Raw genomic sequence first — 12,944 nt, 5'->3', positions numbered from 1 at the left:
CTTGATACTTCTGTTAGTCTCTTGCTAAGATATCCCAAACATATCAAGTTTTTTTTCTATATAATCCTAAAATATATTATTTCTTTTTTTTCTTTTGTTTTAAAGTTCTTTCCAAAAAGTTTCTTGCATGTTGATTCTTTGGTTGTTTTTCCTTTCAGTGAACAATAGAGAGAAAATGCCATCATCTGGAATCCCTGAGAATGATGACTTCTTTCACCCGGGAAAACATAGGATGTCTCTTTACAATACACATTTATGTGACCTGAAGGTCCTTGAAAACATTGATCACTTTCTCTTTGGTTGGTGGTGTGTGGATACCAGAAACCCCATTGTTCAGATACTATAAGTGTCCATTCACACTAGTCCGACTTGTCAGGTGACTTTGTCAGTTTGACAAGTCACACACTGTCGCGGTCCATTGACTGGTACAGGAGCTGTTTCAATAGGAGCAACACAAGTCGCTCCGACTTAGAAAAAGGGTCCTGTACTACTTCGGGGCGACCTGGAGCGGCTTGCATAGACATTCATTTTATGAAGTCCGTGCAAGTCGCGCCGAAATCGCGCTGCACACGACTTCACAGGTCGCGACGTAGTGTGAACCAAGCCTAAGGGTCTTTATCTATAATTAACTCATCCACAACTTGTTTGTAGACCACATTGTCTGCTGGGAAAGTTAAACAGAAATGAAGACATTTGTCTCAAATCTGACTTGGAATCTGTCTCATAAACCAAAATTTTAGAAATGATAAAATATATTTTTTTTCATAAAAGTTCTGACATATATGTAACCCTTATCTACATCATGGGCATTTTCTTCCTTTGTCCTGGCCCTGTACCCTAGTGTAGTGTTGATTTACTGGCTTCAGGCCTAGATGTGAACTGCAGGTCACCATCACAAAGAAGAAAGGGATGACCAATAATCCATATCCTTACTTCCTGCCAAAAAGCCTACACAAGCCAAAAGAGGAGGGACCGGGTAGACCATGTGACATCAGCATGTGACATCAGCACGTGACATCATCAATAACCACAGACACAGCTGGACGCAGACACACTCCTCTCCTTCCTGTTCTGTGTTCTGAAAGAGCAGATGGTGTGTTCTTATCATTATTATTACTCTATCCCTAGTGACTATATGACTGCCATGCTTCTAATACTCTACTATGACATGTTCCTGACCTCTGCACTCTTATACACAGGACTGTATATGACATGTTCCTGACAACTGCACTCTATACACAGTGCTGTATATGACATGTTCCTGACCTCTGCACTCTATACACAGGGCTGTACTGTATATGACATGTTCCTGACCTCTGCACTCTATACACAGCGCTGTATATGACATGTTCCTGACCACCGCACTCTATACACAGAGCTGTATATGACATGTTCTTGACCACCGCACTCTACACAAGACTGTATATGACATGTTCCTGACCTCTGCACTCTATACCCAGGACTGTATATGACATGTTCCTGACCACCGCACTCTATACACATGTAACACCCTCCTAGGTAGGTGCAAGGTAAAACATAGAGTGGCCCTGTCTGCTTATCATGAGGGCCTGATCGGTCAATTTAGCCCGTCACATGCTTCCGGGTATGACCTGTTGAGTCTGGGGAGTCTCCCCACTGTATCCAATGAGGAATCTTGTTGGACAGGGGAGGAAACCTAGCCAATAGCACACCAGGGTTTATGACTATCCCAGTGGGTGGGCATTGCTGCAATGCATCCTGGGATTGGAAATAAATCCTGAGGGGGCATGTGACAGGGTGTTTTTTGGTGGGAGCAATGTTCCAGGAGGAGGTGGACGGCTGTCTCTCCTCCTGCTGAAGTGAGGAAGGTGGTTCAGGTGGTCAGTCTATGAACCAGGGATTGAGCTGTGCTGCAGAGGATCCGGTGTGTGACCAGTGGAGCTGCTGGGCAGAATACTTCTGGAAAAACAGTGTCGTGAGTACTTAAGGATCTGCCCAGGGGTCTGCCTAAGAGAGGGGGCCACTCCAAAGGGGTCAAAGGGATCCACGAGCCAGCTTTCCAGAGTGTTAAAGAAAAAGGGGTTGTGAAATCCTGAAGATTAGGGGGTAAAGGGGGCACCCGGAAGGGCCCTGAAGTTCAGCAATACAGTCTACCCTAAAGATTAGCTGCCTCAAGAAAGGAATACATTAGGAAGCTCTAAGGACTCTTTCACAGCCAAGGTCCAAGTGAAGTAGCGGCCTAGCCATGACTAGCTCAACATAGCGTTAACCAGCATTAATCAGCATTTAACCAGCATTTTTCTGGATCTTCCCTGCCTATTGTCCATAGTTCAGTTCAGTTGGAGTACCCCACTCATCCCTTCTATCCAAGTTCCTAATAAACCATAAAAAACAAAGAAACTGGACTGGTCCTTGTCTGAGGTAAAAACACTTGGAAACATGTCAGAATGTTCTGCTATTGCTAATGGTAACCCAAGGGAACTCGTCTTCAGCAACTCCCTAGGAAGTAGTGCTACGCACAAGGTTGTATATGACATGTTCCCGACCACCGCACTCTATACACAGGGCTGTATATGACATGTTCCTGACCACCGCACTCTATACCCAGGACTGTATATGACATGTTCCTGACCACTGCACTCTATACACAGGGCTGTATATGACATGTTCCTGACCACCGCACTCTATACCCAGGACTGTATATGACATGTTCCTGATCACCACACTCTATACCCAGGACTGTATATGACATGTTCCTGACCACTGCCCTCTGGTCATTACTGATGTCTACATTCATGACCTGTAGCAGCTTTTACAGTGTCATCTATGAGCAATTTTGGGTACCAAAGATTTTCCTCCTTACACCTTTTATTTATGTTTAATAATTTATTTTATTATAATTTGCCTTTTACCAGATTGCAGTCATAGAATCAGGAAATAGTATAGGAAGAAATCCAATTGGTCAGGAAAATGACTTGTCTGGAATGTGGAGGCTGAGTCATTAATAATTTGTGTACAATATAATACACAACGTGTTACATTATTATAATAAAGTATTGTAGAAAAGTTCACACCATAGAAAATGGGGTAAAGGAGAAAATAAACCTGGATATGAAGGTGACATTTGTGTACGAGGAACACCTTAACAATTACCACCATTTTATTCTCCAGGGCCTCTGATTTCAGAAAATATATGTTTGGGGGTTTTATCTAATCTTCAGGCCCAAAAATCTGCATTTCATTTTACCATGTGTGCAAAAATAATGAAAACACAGCTCTGGTATTTATGTCCTTCCGTGTGTACTGTACTCATAAATACATGAGTGTGATCTCCGGTATTTGTATGACCCCCCCCCCGACATAGGAAACTAAGGGTTCAATGCAAACAATATGTTGGTTGAGTGTGACAAGCATGTGTCCAGCCGTGACAAATTCTGGCCATATTCTAATAAACACAGTGATTTCCTATAATCGTCAGCTCCAACTAGTGGCCATAATGAGGTATTAGTTCCAAAATATCTCAATCAGGAAAAATAGTTCAATACCGCATTATGGACACTAGATGGACCCAATAATCATAGGAAATCACTGAATGAAATAAAATAAGACCAACATTTGTCATGGATGAATGAATGCTTGTCATATTTGTTCATCTATTTTATAAAAAGTAAACATGTAAGTGAAGTGGTAACTATTCAGCCAATCACTTCATCAAACCACACATAATATCTCCCTTCAAAGGGAAACAGAAATTATTTAGAGAAAATCAAACATTATAAATATTTTCCAACCACTAACCTCCACCCAGACAAGATATGTAGAAATATAAAGACAAGCGGTGTTACCTCTCGTGCCGCACTCCACCAAGCCTCCCAAACCCACACAGGAGCAAAGGAAAGAAGTTCTCACCTAGTTTATCTCCGAGTTCTCCTTCCCTCCTGTTGGGGGATGGGGGAAGGATGGACTGAAGACAGAGAGACACGCTTCGGGGTCACCACTGGTAAGTAGAGCATTGAAATAAGGGACATCAACTTCTGAATTTCTATCTTGTCTGTGTAAAGTTTACTGATAAAGATATATGGGATCTCACAGCTTCTAGCTCTGTAACCCGCTATATCATTATCAGTAACCGTCACACAGACAAGCAAGACATTCTGAAGGTGATTCCTTCATTTCATGGCTCTACTTACCACTCTACACCCCAAAATTTACTCAGCCAATGAAAAGCCAACACGGGACAACACTTCATCCATGTCTCTGGTCATCTCTCATCTCCTTATCAACTGTTTCTTACATGATGAAGATCAGCCACGGAGTATATCTGAGGTGTATATCAGGGTGTGCGTCTTCCCCACATATCCAGCAACATTCATATAGAAGACATTTCCCACACTCAAAGCACTAATACACCTCAAGGGTTGTGTGGGACCCCCTGACTTCAGTGGGGAACATTTCCCTCACTCAGGACAGGAAAGTGGCTTCTACCTCGTGTGAGATCTCTGATGTGTGTAAAGATTGGACTTCTGTGCAAAACATTTCCCGCAGTCAGGACAGGAATACGGCTTCTCACCAGTGTGCAATCTCTGATGTTTGTAAAGATAGGACTTCTCTGAAAAACATTTCCTGCACTCAGGACAGGAATACGGCTTCTCACCAGTGTGCAATCTTTGATGTATGCAAAGATCAGACTTCTGTGAAAAACATTTCCCACACTCAGTACAGGAATGCGGCTTCTCACCAGTGTGCAATCTCTGATGTTTGCAAAGAGTAGACTTGTGTGAAAAACTTTTTCCGCACTCAGGACAGGAATACGGCTTCTCACCAGTGTGTGATCTCTGATGTGTGGAAAGATATGACTTGCATGAAAAACATTTCCCGCACTCAGGACAAGAATACAGCTTCTCGCCAGTGTGAAATCTCTGATGTTTGTAAAGAATAGACTTGCGTGAAAAACATTTCCCGCACTCAGAACAGGAATACGACTTCTCACCTGTGTGCAATCTCTGATGTGTGGAAAGATTGGACTTAAATGAAAAGCATTTCCCACACTCAGAACAGGAAAACGGCTTCTCACCGGTGTGAGATCTGTTATGCACATTAAGCTTGGATTTAAAACGGAAACACTTCCCACACTCAGTACAGGAAAAACTCTTATCTGTTGGAAGGACGGCACCATCCCTCACAGTCTGAGGTTCCTCAGGAGAAGAGGAATACGATGGTCCGGCACTGTCCCTCACAGTCTGAGGTTCCTCAGGAGAAGAGGAATACGATGGTCCGGCACTGTCCCTCACAGTCTGAGGTTCCTCAGGATAAGAGGAATACAATGGTCCGGCACTGTCCCTCACAGTCTGAGGTTCCTCAGGATAAGAGGAATACGATGGTCCGGCACCGTTCCTCACAGTCTGAGGTTCCTCAGGAGAAGAGGAATACGATGGTCCGGCACTGTCCCTCACAGTCTGAGGTTCCTCAGGAGAAGAGGAATACGATGGTCCGGCACTGTCCCTCACAGTCTGAGGTTCCTCAGGATAAGAGGAATACGATGGTCCGGCACCGTCCCGCACAGTCTGAGGTTCCTCAGGATAAGAGGAATACGATGGTCCGGCACCGTTCCTCACAATCTGAGGTTCCTCAGGATAAGAGGAATACGATGGTCCAGCACCGTTCCTCACAATCTGAGGTTCCTCAGGATAAGAGGAATACGATGGTCCATCTACACTGTGTGGTGCCGGATGGACGTTTGAGGTAGCCGGGTTTTCTCCTGGACTATACTGTGTGATGTCCTCATCTTCTACTTTACAGTTTGGAGACAAAGTGAGACAATCCTCTGAGGTTTTCCTCATCTCCCGTCCATCTACTAAAATAGAAATAAAAAGATTATTACTAGACGTGAGCAGATTGGTTCCCATCTTCCCAACACAAGAAGTCCCGCACTTCCTTATTTAGTCCATGATTTAGTCATGAATAACAGCGGGGCTGAGCCCCACCAGAAGTCAGAGGGTGAGGATGGAGGGAGAACAACCAAGATGAAGACTGGACTGATCTGAAGACCACCATCATTGGGTTACTGACTCCTCCCTCCTGATCACTTTCTGTTTAAGGTCCCAAAGTTGGAGGATGTTATCACATTATTATCACCATGTAAAAGTCTGTCCTCCAATCAAATCATCAGATATTAAATGTGATATAAAATAAATAATAAATTGGTACAATCATGTAGTGTAAACAATGGTGTAAAAATATTCACAGAAACATTCACCCAATGGCAGTTTCCATTCAAAAAAGTATCTTTCACTAAACACAAAAACAAAAAATCAAATAAAATGCAGCGCCAAAAAACTGAAAATAAATTGCTTCACCCAAATCTGTAGCCAATAAGTGGGAAATAATAATCCAATCTGTGCGATATCACCGCGCTGTGTAACAATCAGACTTAAAAATCAAAAATATTAAATATATTAACCACTTCATCTCTGGAAGGATTTACCCCTTAATGACCAGGACATTTTTTGCAATTTGGCGCTGCATTACTTTAACTGAAAATTCGACTGAAAAGTCGTGCAACGCTGTACCCAAATACAAGTGATGTCCTTTTTTCCCCACAAACAGAGCTTTCTTTCGATGGTATTTAATCACATCTGCGATTTTAATTTTTTGCAGTATAAACAAAAAAAAAAAAAAAAAAGAGTGAAAATTCTGAAATAAAAAACAAAAACAAAGTTTTTTACTTTCTGTTATATAACATTCACAATAAATTTTTTAAAAATCAAATTTTTTATCAGTTTAGGCCAATTTGTATTCTGCTACATATTTATGTAAAAAAATAAAAATCGTAATAAGCGTATTTTCATTGGTTTGCGCAAAAGTTATTGCGCCTACAAACTACGGAATCGTTTTTTTGGACTTTTTATTAGTAATGGCGGCGATCAGCGTTTTTTTAACGGGACTGCGACAGTGCAGCAGACAAATCTGACACTGACACTTTTTGTGGACCAGTGATATTACTAAAGTGATCAGTGCTAAATAATATGCACTGTCACTGTATAAATGACACTGGCGGGGAAGGGGTTAATACTGGGGGTGATCAAGGGGTTAAATGTAAGCCTAAATGTGATTACTGACTGTGTGGTGGGGGGAGGGGTGCTGTGACAGGCACACAGAGATCGGAAAGCTTAGCTGACACACAATCTCACTGTGCCTGTGTGACAGGAGAGCCCCATGCTTGGTTTACATAGGCAGGCGGTTCTCCTGTTAGTTTTCCCCGAAGATCGCTGGAGGCCGGCGGCGATTGAGCCCGCTCCTCCCACAGTCTGCTTCCTGCTGTGTCTAATCACCACGTGTACATAATCACGTAGATCTACGTATATATGTGCAGCCGAGACGCCCTGCCGCAGTAAATCTGCATGGAGCGGTCGGCAAGTGGTTAATTAGTATCAGGAAATGAATAAATAGTAATGTGATCGTCCAATAAGAGGATAGAAATGTGTGTCATGTGACACGTGTCATCAGTCAGGTTGCACCGTTCAGTGCCAATATAAATGATAAAGTGCAATGCAGAAATTGCAGATGAGAAAGGTGCTGGTGGTCACTTCCACTCACCTTCCCATCTGACTCCTGTGTTACCAGCAAGTCCCACAGATCCCTTCCCCCTCTAGGGATATCGCTCACTCCTCTCCTCCTTCCTCTTCCCCCACGGTATATATGGGGGGAGGGTAGAAAATAAAACCCCTTCTAGTGCTCTCCGTCTATCTGCTTTATTCAACATTAAAATCCAAGATGATAGAATTACAAAGCCGGGACTTGAGCAGTGCGGACTAAACAAGCTTCACAATGTGATCCTTCACTCAGATACCCCTTCCCTGGGATGGCCGAGATGAGACGTTCCTGTGCAGGCTCCGCCCATATTTTATATCCCCCCCTCCCCATATATACCGTGGAGGTAGAGGAAGGAGGAGAGGAGTGAGCAATATCCCTAGAGGGGGAAGGGATCTGTGGGACTCACTGGTAACACAGGAGTCAGATGGTAAGGTGAGTGGAAGTGACCACCAGCACCTTTCTCCTCTGCAATTTCTGCACTCGCACTTTATCATTTATATTGGCCCTGACTGATGACACGTGTCACATGACACACATTTCCATCCTCTTATTGGACGATCACATTACTATTTATTCATTTCCTGACACTGTTTAATAGATTTCATATTTTTGAATTGTAAGTCTGATTGTTACACGGCGCGGTGATATCGCACAGATTGGATTATTATTTCCCACTTATTGTCTACAGATTTGGAGGAAGAAATTTATTTTCATTTTCATTAGATTTTTTCATCAGATATAAAATGTCCAGCTGGTAGGAAATCGGCGTAACAAAGAGAATCCATATTATGTGAATATATAGTATCTCACAAAAGTAAGTACACCCCTCACATTTCTGTAAATATTTTATTCCATATTTTCATGTGACAACTGTAATGCTGAGCGCTCCGGTCCCTGCTTCTGGACCGGAGCGCTTGCGGCGTTCGTTCCAGATCCACTCACCTGTGCCCGCTCCGGCTCCCTCCTCCGCTCCCCGCTCAGGTGGTTCCCAGCGCGCGTGCCCCTGCACCATAGGGCGCGCACACGCCGGCTGTTTGAAATCTAAGGGGCCAGTGCACCAGTAATGGTGCCTGGTCCAAACCTCCCTTCCTGTATCCTGTTTCCTGTATCCTGTTTCTTATATAAGCGACCTGCCCCTTCCTGCCCTTGCCGGATCTTTGTTGCCTTAGTGAAAGCGTTATTTGTGTTATCCTTTGCTAACGACTACCGCCTCTGAACCTGTGCTGCCTGCCCTGACCTTTGCTACGTCTGAATACGCCTCTGCCTGTCCCTTTTGTACTACGCCTATATCAGCAGTCGGTGAGGTTGAGCCGCTACCAGAGGACACGACCTGGTAGTTACCGCCGCAGCAAGGCCATCCCGCCTTGCTGCGGGCTCTGGTGAAAACCAGTAACTACTTAGAACCGATCCTCCGGTACGGTCCACGCCAATCCCTCACTGACACCGCGGATCCACTCCCTGCACCGCTCCTGCTACCAGTCTGGACCCTGACAGTAAGATCCGGCCATGGATCCTGCTGATGTGCCTCTGCCTAGTATCGCGGACCTTACTACAGTTGTGGCCCAGCAGTCGCAGCAGATCGCTCAGCAAGGTCAACAGCTGGCACAGTTGACCGCCATGCTGCAGCAGCTTCTTCCAGCACAGCAGCCTGCATCTGCTTCACCACCGCAGCCTGTGGCCGCCGCCACTTCTAGAGTCCGTCTGTCCATGCCGGCCAAGTATGACGGTGATCCCAAGTTGTGCCGCGGATTCTTATCCCAATGCTCCCTTCACCTGGAGATGTCGGCTGACCAGTTCCCCTCGGAGCGAGCCAAGGTGGCATTTGTCGTTAGCCTGCTTTCAGGGAAGGCCCTGGCCTGGGCTACACCGCTTTGGGACTGCAACGATCCTGCCACTGCCAGTGTCCAGAGTTTCTTTCAGGAATTCCGGAGTGTTTTTGAGGAGCCAGCCCGGGCTGCCTCAGCAGAGACTGCATTATTGAACTTGTCCCAGGGGAGTTCCTCTGTCGGAGACTATGCTATCCGTTTCCGCACCCTGGCTTCGGAACTCTCCTGGAATAATGAGGCGCTCTGTGCTACCTTTAAGAAAGGCTTGTCCAGTGCCATAAAGGACGTCCTGGCCGCACGAGAAGTCCCTACCAACCTGAGTGACCTCATCCATTTGGCCACCAGGGTTGACCTGTGTTTTGCTGAGCGACGAGAGGAACTGCTACAGGAAAAGGGAAGTGCTCGTCCCAGAAGCTTTCCTCGTCTGGCGCCTATCTTCCAGCATCCACCGCAACCCTCTTCTGGGCCTCCCGCCGAGGAAGCCATGCAGGTGGATCGGTCTCGCCTGACCACGCAAGAAAGGAACCGCCGTAGAGACGAGAACCTCTGTTTGTACTGTGCCAGTACTGAGCACTTTCTAAAGGACTGTCCTCTCCGTCCACTGCATCAGGGAAAACGTCCGCACCTAGTCAACGTGGGAGAGGCGTTGCTAGGTGTGAATACCTCCTCTCCACGCATTACTGTACCCGTGCGGATTTCCGTGTCCGCCAAGACACCAAGATCTCCTTTGCTGCCTCTGCCTTTCTGGATTCCGGTTCAGCCGGTAACTTCATCGACGCCTCGCTGGTGAACAAGTTCAACATCTCTGTGGTTCGTTTACTGAAACCGACCTGCCCCTTCCTGCCCTTGCCGGATCTTTGTTGCCTTAGTGAAAGCGTTATTTGTGTTATCCTTTGCTAACGACTACCGCCTCTGAACCTGTGCTGCCTGCCCTGACCTTTGCTACGTCTGAATACGCCTCTGCCTGTCCCTTTTGTACTACGCCTATATCAGCAGTCGGTGAGGTTGAGCCGCTACCAGAGGACACGACCTGGTAGTTACCGCCACAGCAAGGCCATCCCGCCTTGCTGCGGGCTCTGGTGAAAACCAGTAACTACTTAGAACCGATCCTCCGGTACGGTCCATGCCAATCCCTCACTGACACCGCGGATCCACTCCCTGCACCGCTCCTGCTACCAGTCTGGACCCTGACAGTAAGATCCGGCCATGGATCCTGCTGATGTGCCTCTGCCTAGTATCGCGGACCTTACTACAGTTGTGGCCCAGCAGTCGCAGCAGATCGCTCAGCAAGGTCAACAGCTGGCACAGTTGACCGCCATGCTGCAGCAGCTTCTTCCAGCACAGCAGCCTGCATCTGCTTCACCACCGCAGCCTGTGGCCGCCGCCACTTCTAGAGTCCGTCTGTCCATGCCGGCCAAGTATGACGGTGATCCCAAGTTGTGCCGCGGATTCTTATCCCAATGCTCCCTTCACCTGGAGATGTCGGCTGACCAGTTCCCCTCGGAGCGAGCCAAGGTGGCATTTGTCGTTAGCCTGCTTTCAGGGAAGGCCCTGGCCTGGGCTACACCGCTTTGGGACTGCAACGATCCTGCCACTGCCAGTGTCCAGAGTTTCTTTCAGGAATTCCGGAGTGTTTTTGAGGAGCCAGCCCGGGCTGCCTCAGCAGAGACTGCATTATTGAACTTGTCCCAGGGGAGTTCCTCTGTCGGAGACTATGCTATCCGTTTCCGCACCCTGGCTTCGGAACTCTCCTGGAATAATGAGGCGCTCTGTGCTACCTTTAAGAAAGGCTTGTCCAGTGCCATAAAGGACGTCCTGGCCGCACGAGAAGTCCCTACCAACCTGAGTGACCTCATCCATTTGGCCACCAGGGTTGACCTGTGTTTTGCTGAGCGACGAGAGGAACTGCTACAGGAAAAGGGAAGTGCTCGTCCCAGAAGCTTTCCTCGTCTGGCGCCTATCTTCCAGCATCCACCGCAACCCTCTTCTGGGCCTCCCGCCGAGGAAGCCATGCAGGTGGATCGGTCTCGCCTGACCACGCAAGAAAGGAACCGCCGTAGAGACGAGAACCTCTGTTTGTACTGTGCCAGTACTGAGCACTTTCTAAAGGACTGTCCTCTCCGTCCACTGCATCAGGGAAAACGTCCGCACCTAGTCAACGTGGGAGAGGCGTTGCTAGGTGTGAATACCTCCTCTCCACGCATTACTGTACCCGTGCGGATTTCCGTGTCCGCCAAGACACCAAGATCTCCTTTGCTGCCTCTGCCTTTCTGGATTCCGGTTCAGCCGGTAACTTCATCGACGCCTCGCTGGTGAACAAGTTCAACATCTCTGTGGTTCGTTTACTGAAACCCATCTTCATCTCCACAGTTAATGGAGAGAGACTCGACGGTATGGTGCAGTTCCATACAGAACCCCTCCAGATGGACATCGGAGTCCTGCATTCTGAGCGATTGGAGTTTTTTGTGTTACCCCATTGCACCTCGGAACTCCTCTTAGGTCTGCCCTGGCTCCAGCGCCATTGTCCCGTTCTGGATTGGACCTCCGGAGAGGTTCGAAGCTGGGGTTCGGCTTGTTTCGGCAGATGCCTCAAGTCGGTACGAGTCAAGTCTGCACCTGTTATTTCTCCTCCTCCCGGTCTGCCTGAACCATATGCAGATTTTCCAGGCGTTTTTTGCAAGAAACAAGCGGAGGTGTTGCCTCCACATAGGCCATATGACTGCCCCATTGACTTGCAACCTGGCACTACGCCGCCTAGGGGAAGAATCTATCCTCTCTCCCCTCCAGAGACTCTAGCCATGTCAGAGTATATCCAGGAGAACCTGCAGAGAGGCTTTATCAGGAAATCCTCTTCTCCTGCCAGAGCAGGATTCTTCTTTGTTGCGAAGAAGGACGGTACCCTTAGGCCTTGCATAGACTTTCGGGGTCGCAACAGCATTACTGTAAAGAACCGTTACCCTCTTCCCCTGATTACGGAACTCTTTGACCGGTTACAAGGCGCCAAGTACTTCAACAAGTTGGATCTCAGAGGGGCCTATAACCTTATTCGCATCTGAGAGGGTGACGAGTGGAAGACGGCTTTTAACACCCGAGACGGGCATTTTGAGTACTTAGTCATGCCTTTCGGACTCTGTAACGCTCCAGCGGTCTTCCAGGAGTTCGTTAACGACATTTTCCGAGACCTGCTCTATACCTGTGTCGTGGTCTATTTGGATGACATCCTTATCTTCTCTACTAACTTGGATCAACACGTGCTCATGTCCGCTTAGTACTCTCCCGTCTCAGGAAGAACCGCCTCTACGCTAAATTTGAAAAGTGCTTGTTCAACCGTACCAGTCTTCCCTTCCTGGGCTACATCATTTCTGCCAAGGGACTACAAATGGATCCTGCCAAACTGTCTGCCGTCCTGGACTGGCCTCGTCCCTCTGGCCTTAAGGCCATCCAGCGATTCCTCGGATTCGCGAACTATTATAGACAGTTCATCCCGCATTACTCCACCCTTGTGGCACCAATTGTAGCCCTAACCAAGAAGGGGGCTAACCCGAA

The 12,944-nt window shown here is 47.1% G+C and overlaps 3 protein-coding genes across 3 annotated transcripts in view; all 3 read right to left on the bottom strand.

Annotated features, from left to right (window-relative positions):
- LOC309550239 (uncharacterized protein) overlaps nucleotides 1-12,944 on the bottom strand; it is a gene marked incomplete at both ends in the record, with an annotated part of 1,760,330 nt that overhangs the window by 674,578 nt on the left and 1,072,808 nt on the right.
- The window catches only part of LOC309548798 (uncharacterized protein), a gene marked incomplete at both ends in the record, with an annotated part of 266,454 nt that overhangs the window by 83,857 nt on the left and 169,653 nt on the right, over nucleotides 1-12,944 (bottom strand). The gene's annotated exons all lie outside the window — the stretch shown is intronic.
- LOC309548801 (uncharacterized protein) lies at nucleotides 606-5,829 on the bottom strand (the record flags this gene model as incomplete). The annotated part of the gene is made up of 2 exons (XM_082248743.1): nucleotides 5,153-5,829; nucleotides 606-664 (listed from the first exon to the last, which is right to left on the bottom strand). The coding sequence occupies exons 1-2, from the start codon at nucleotides 5,817-5,819 to the stop codon at nucleotides 606-608; spliced, it is 726 nt and encodes a 241-aa protein (XP_082104869.1). The 5' UTR covers nucleotides 5,820-5,829.

The sequence above is a fragment of the Pelophylax lessonae genome (assembly GCF_965119305.1).
Source record: "Pelophylax lessonae genome assembly, chromosome: 3".
NCBI classification, from domain to species: Eukaryota; Metazoa; Chordata; class Amphibia; order Anura; family Ranidae; genus Pelophylax; species Pelophylax lessonae.
Note: the sequence above shows the minus strand (reverse complement) of the source record. Positions and strands in the feature narration are given on the sequence as shown.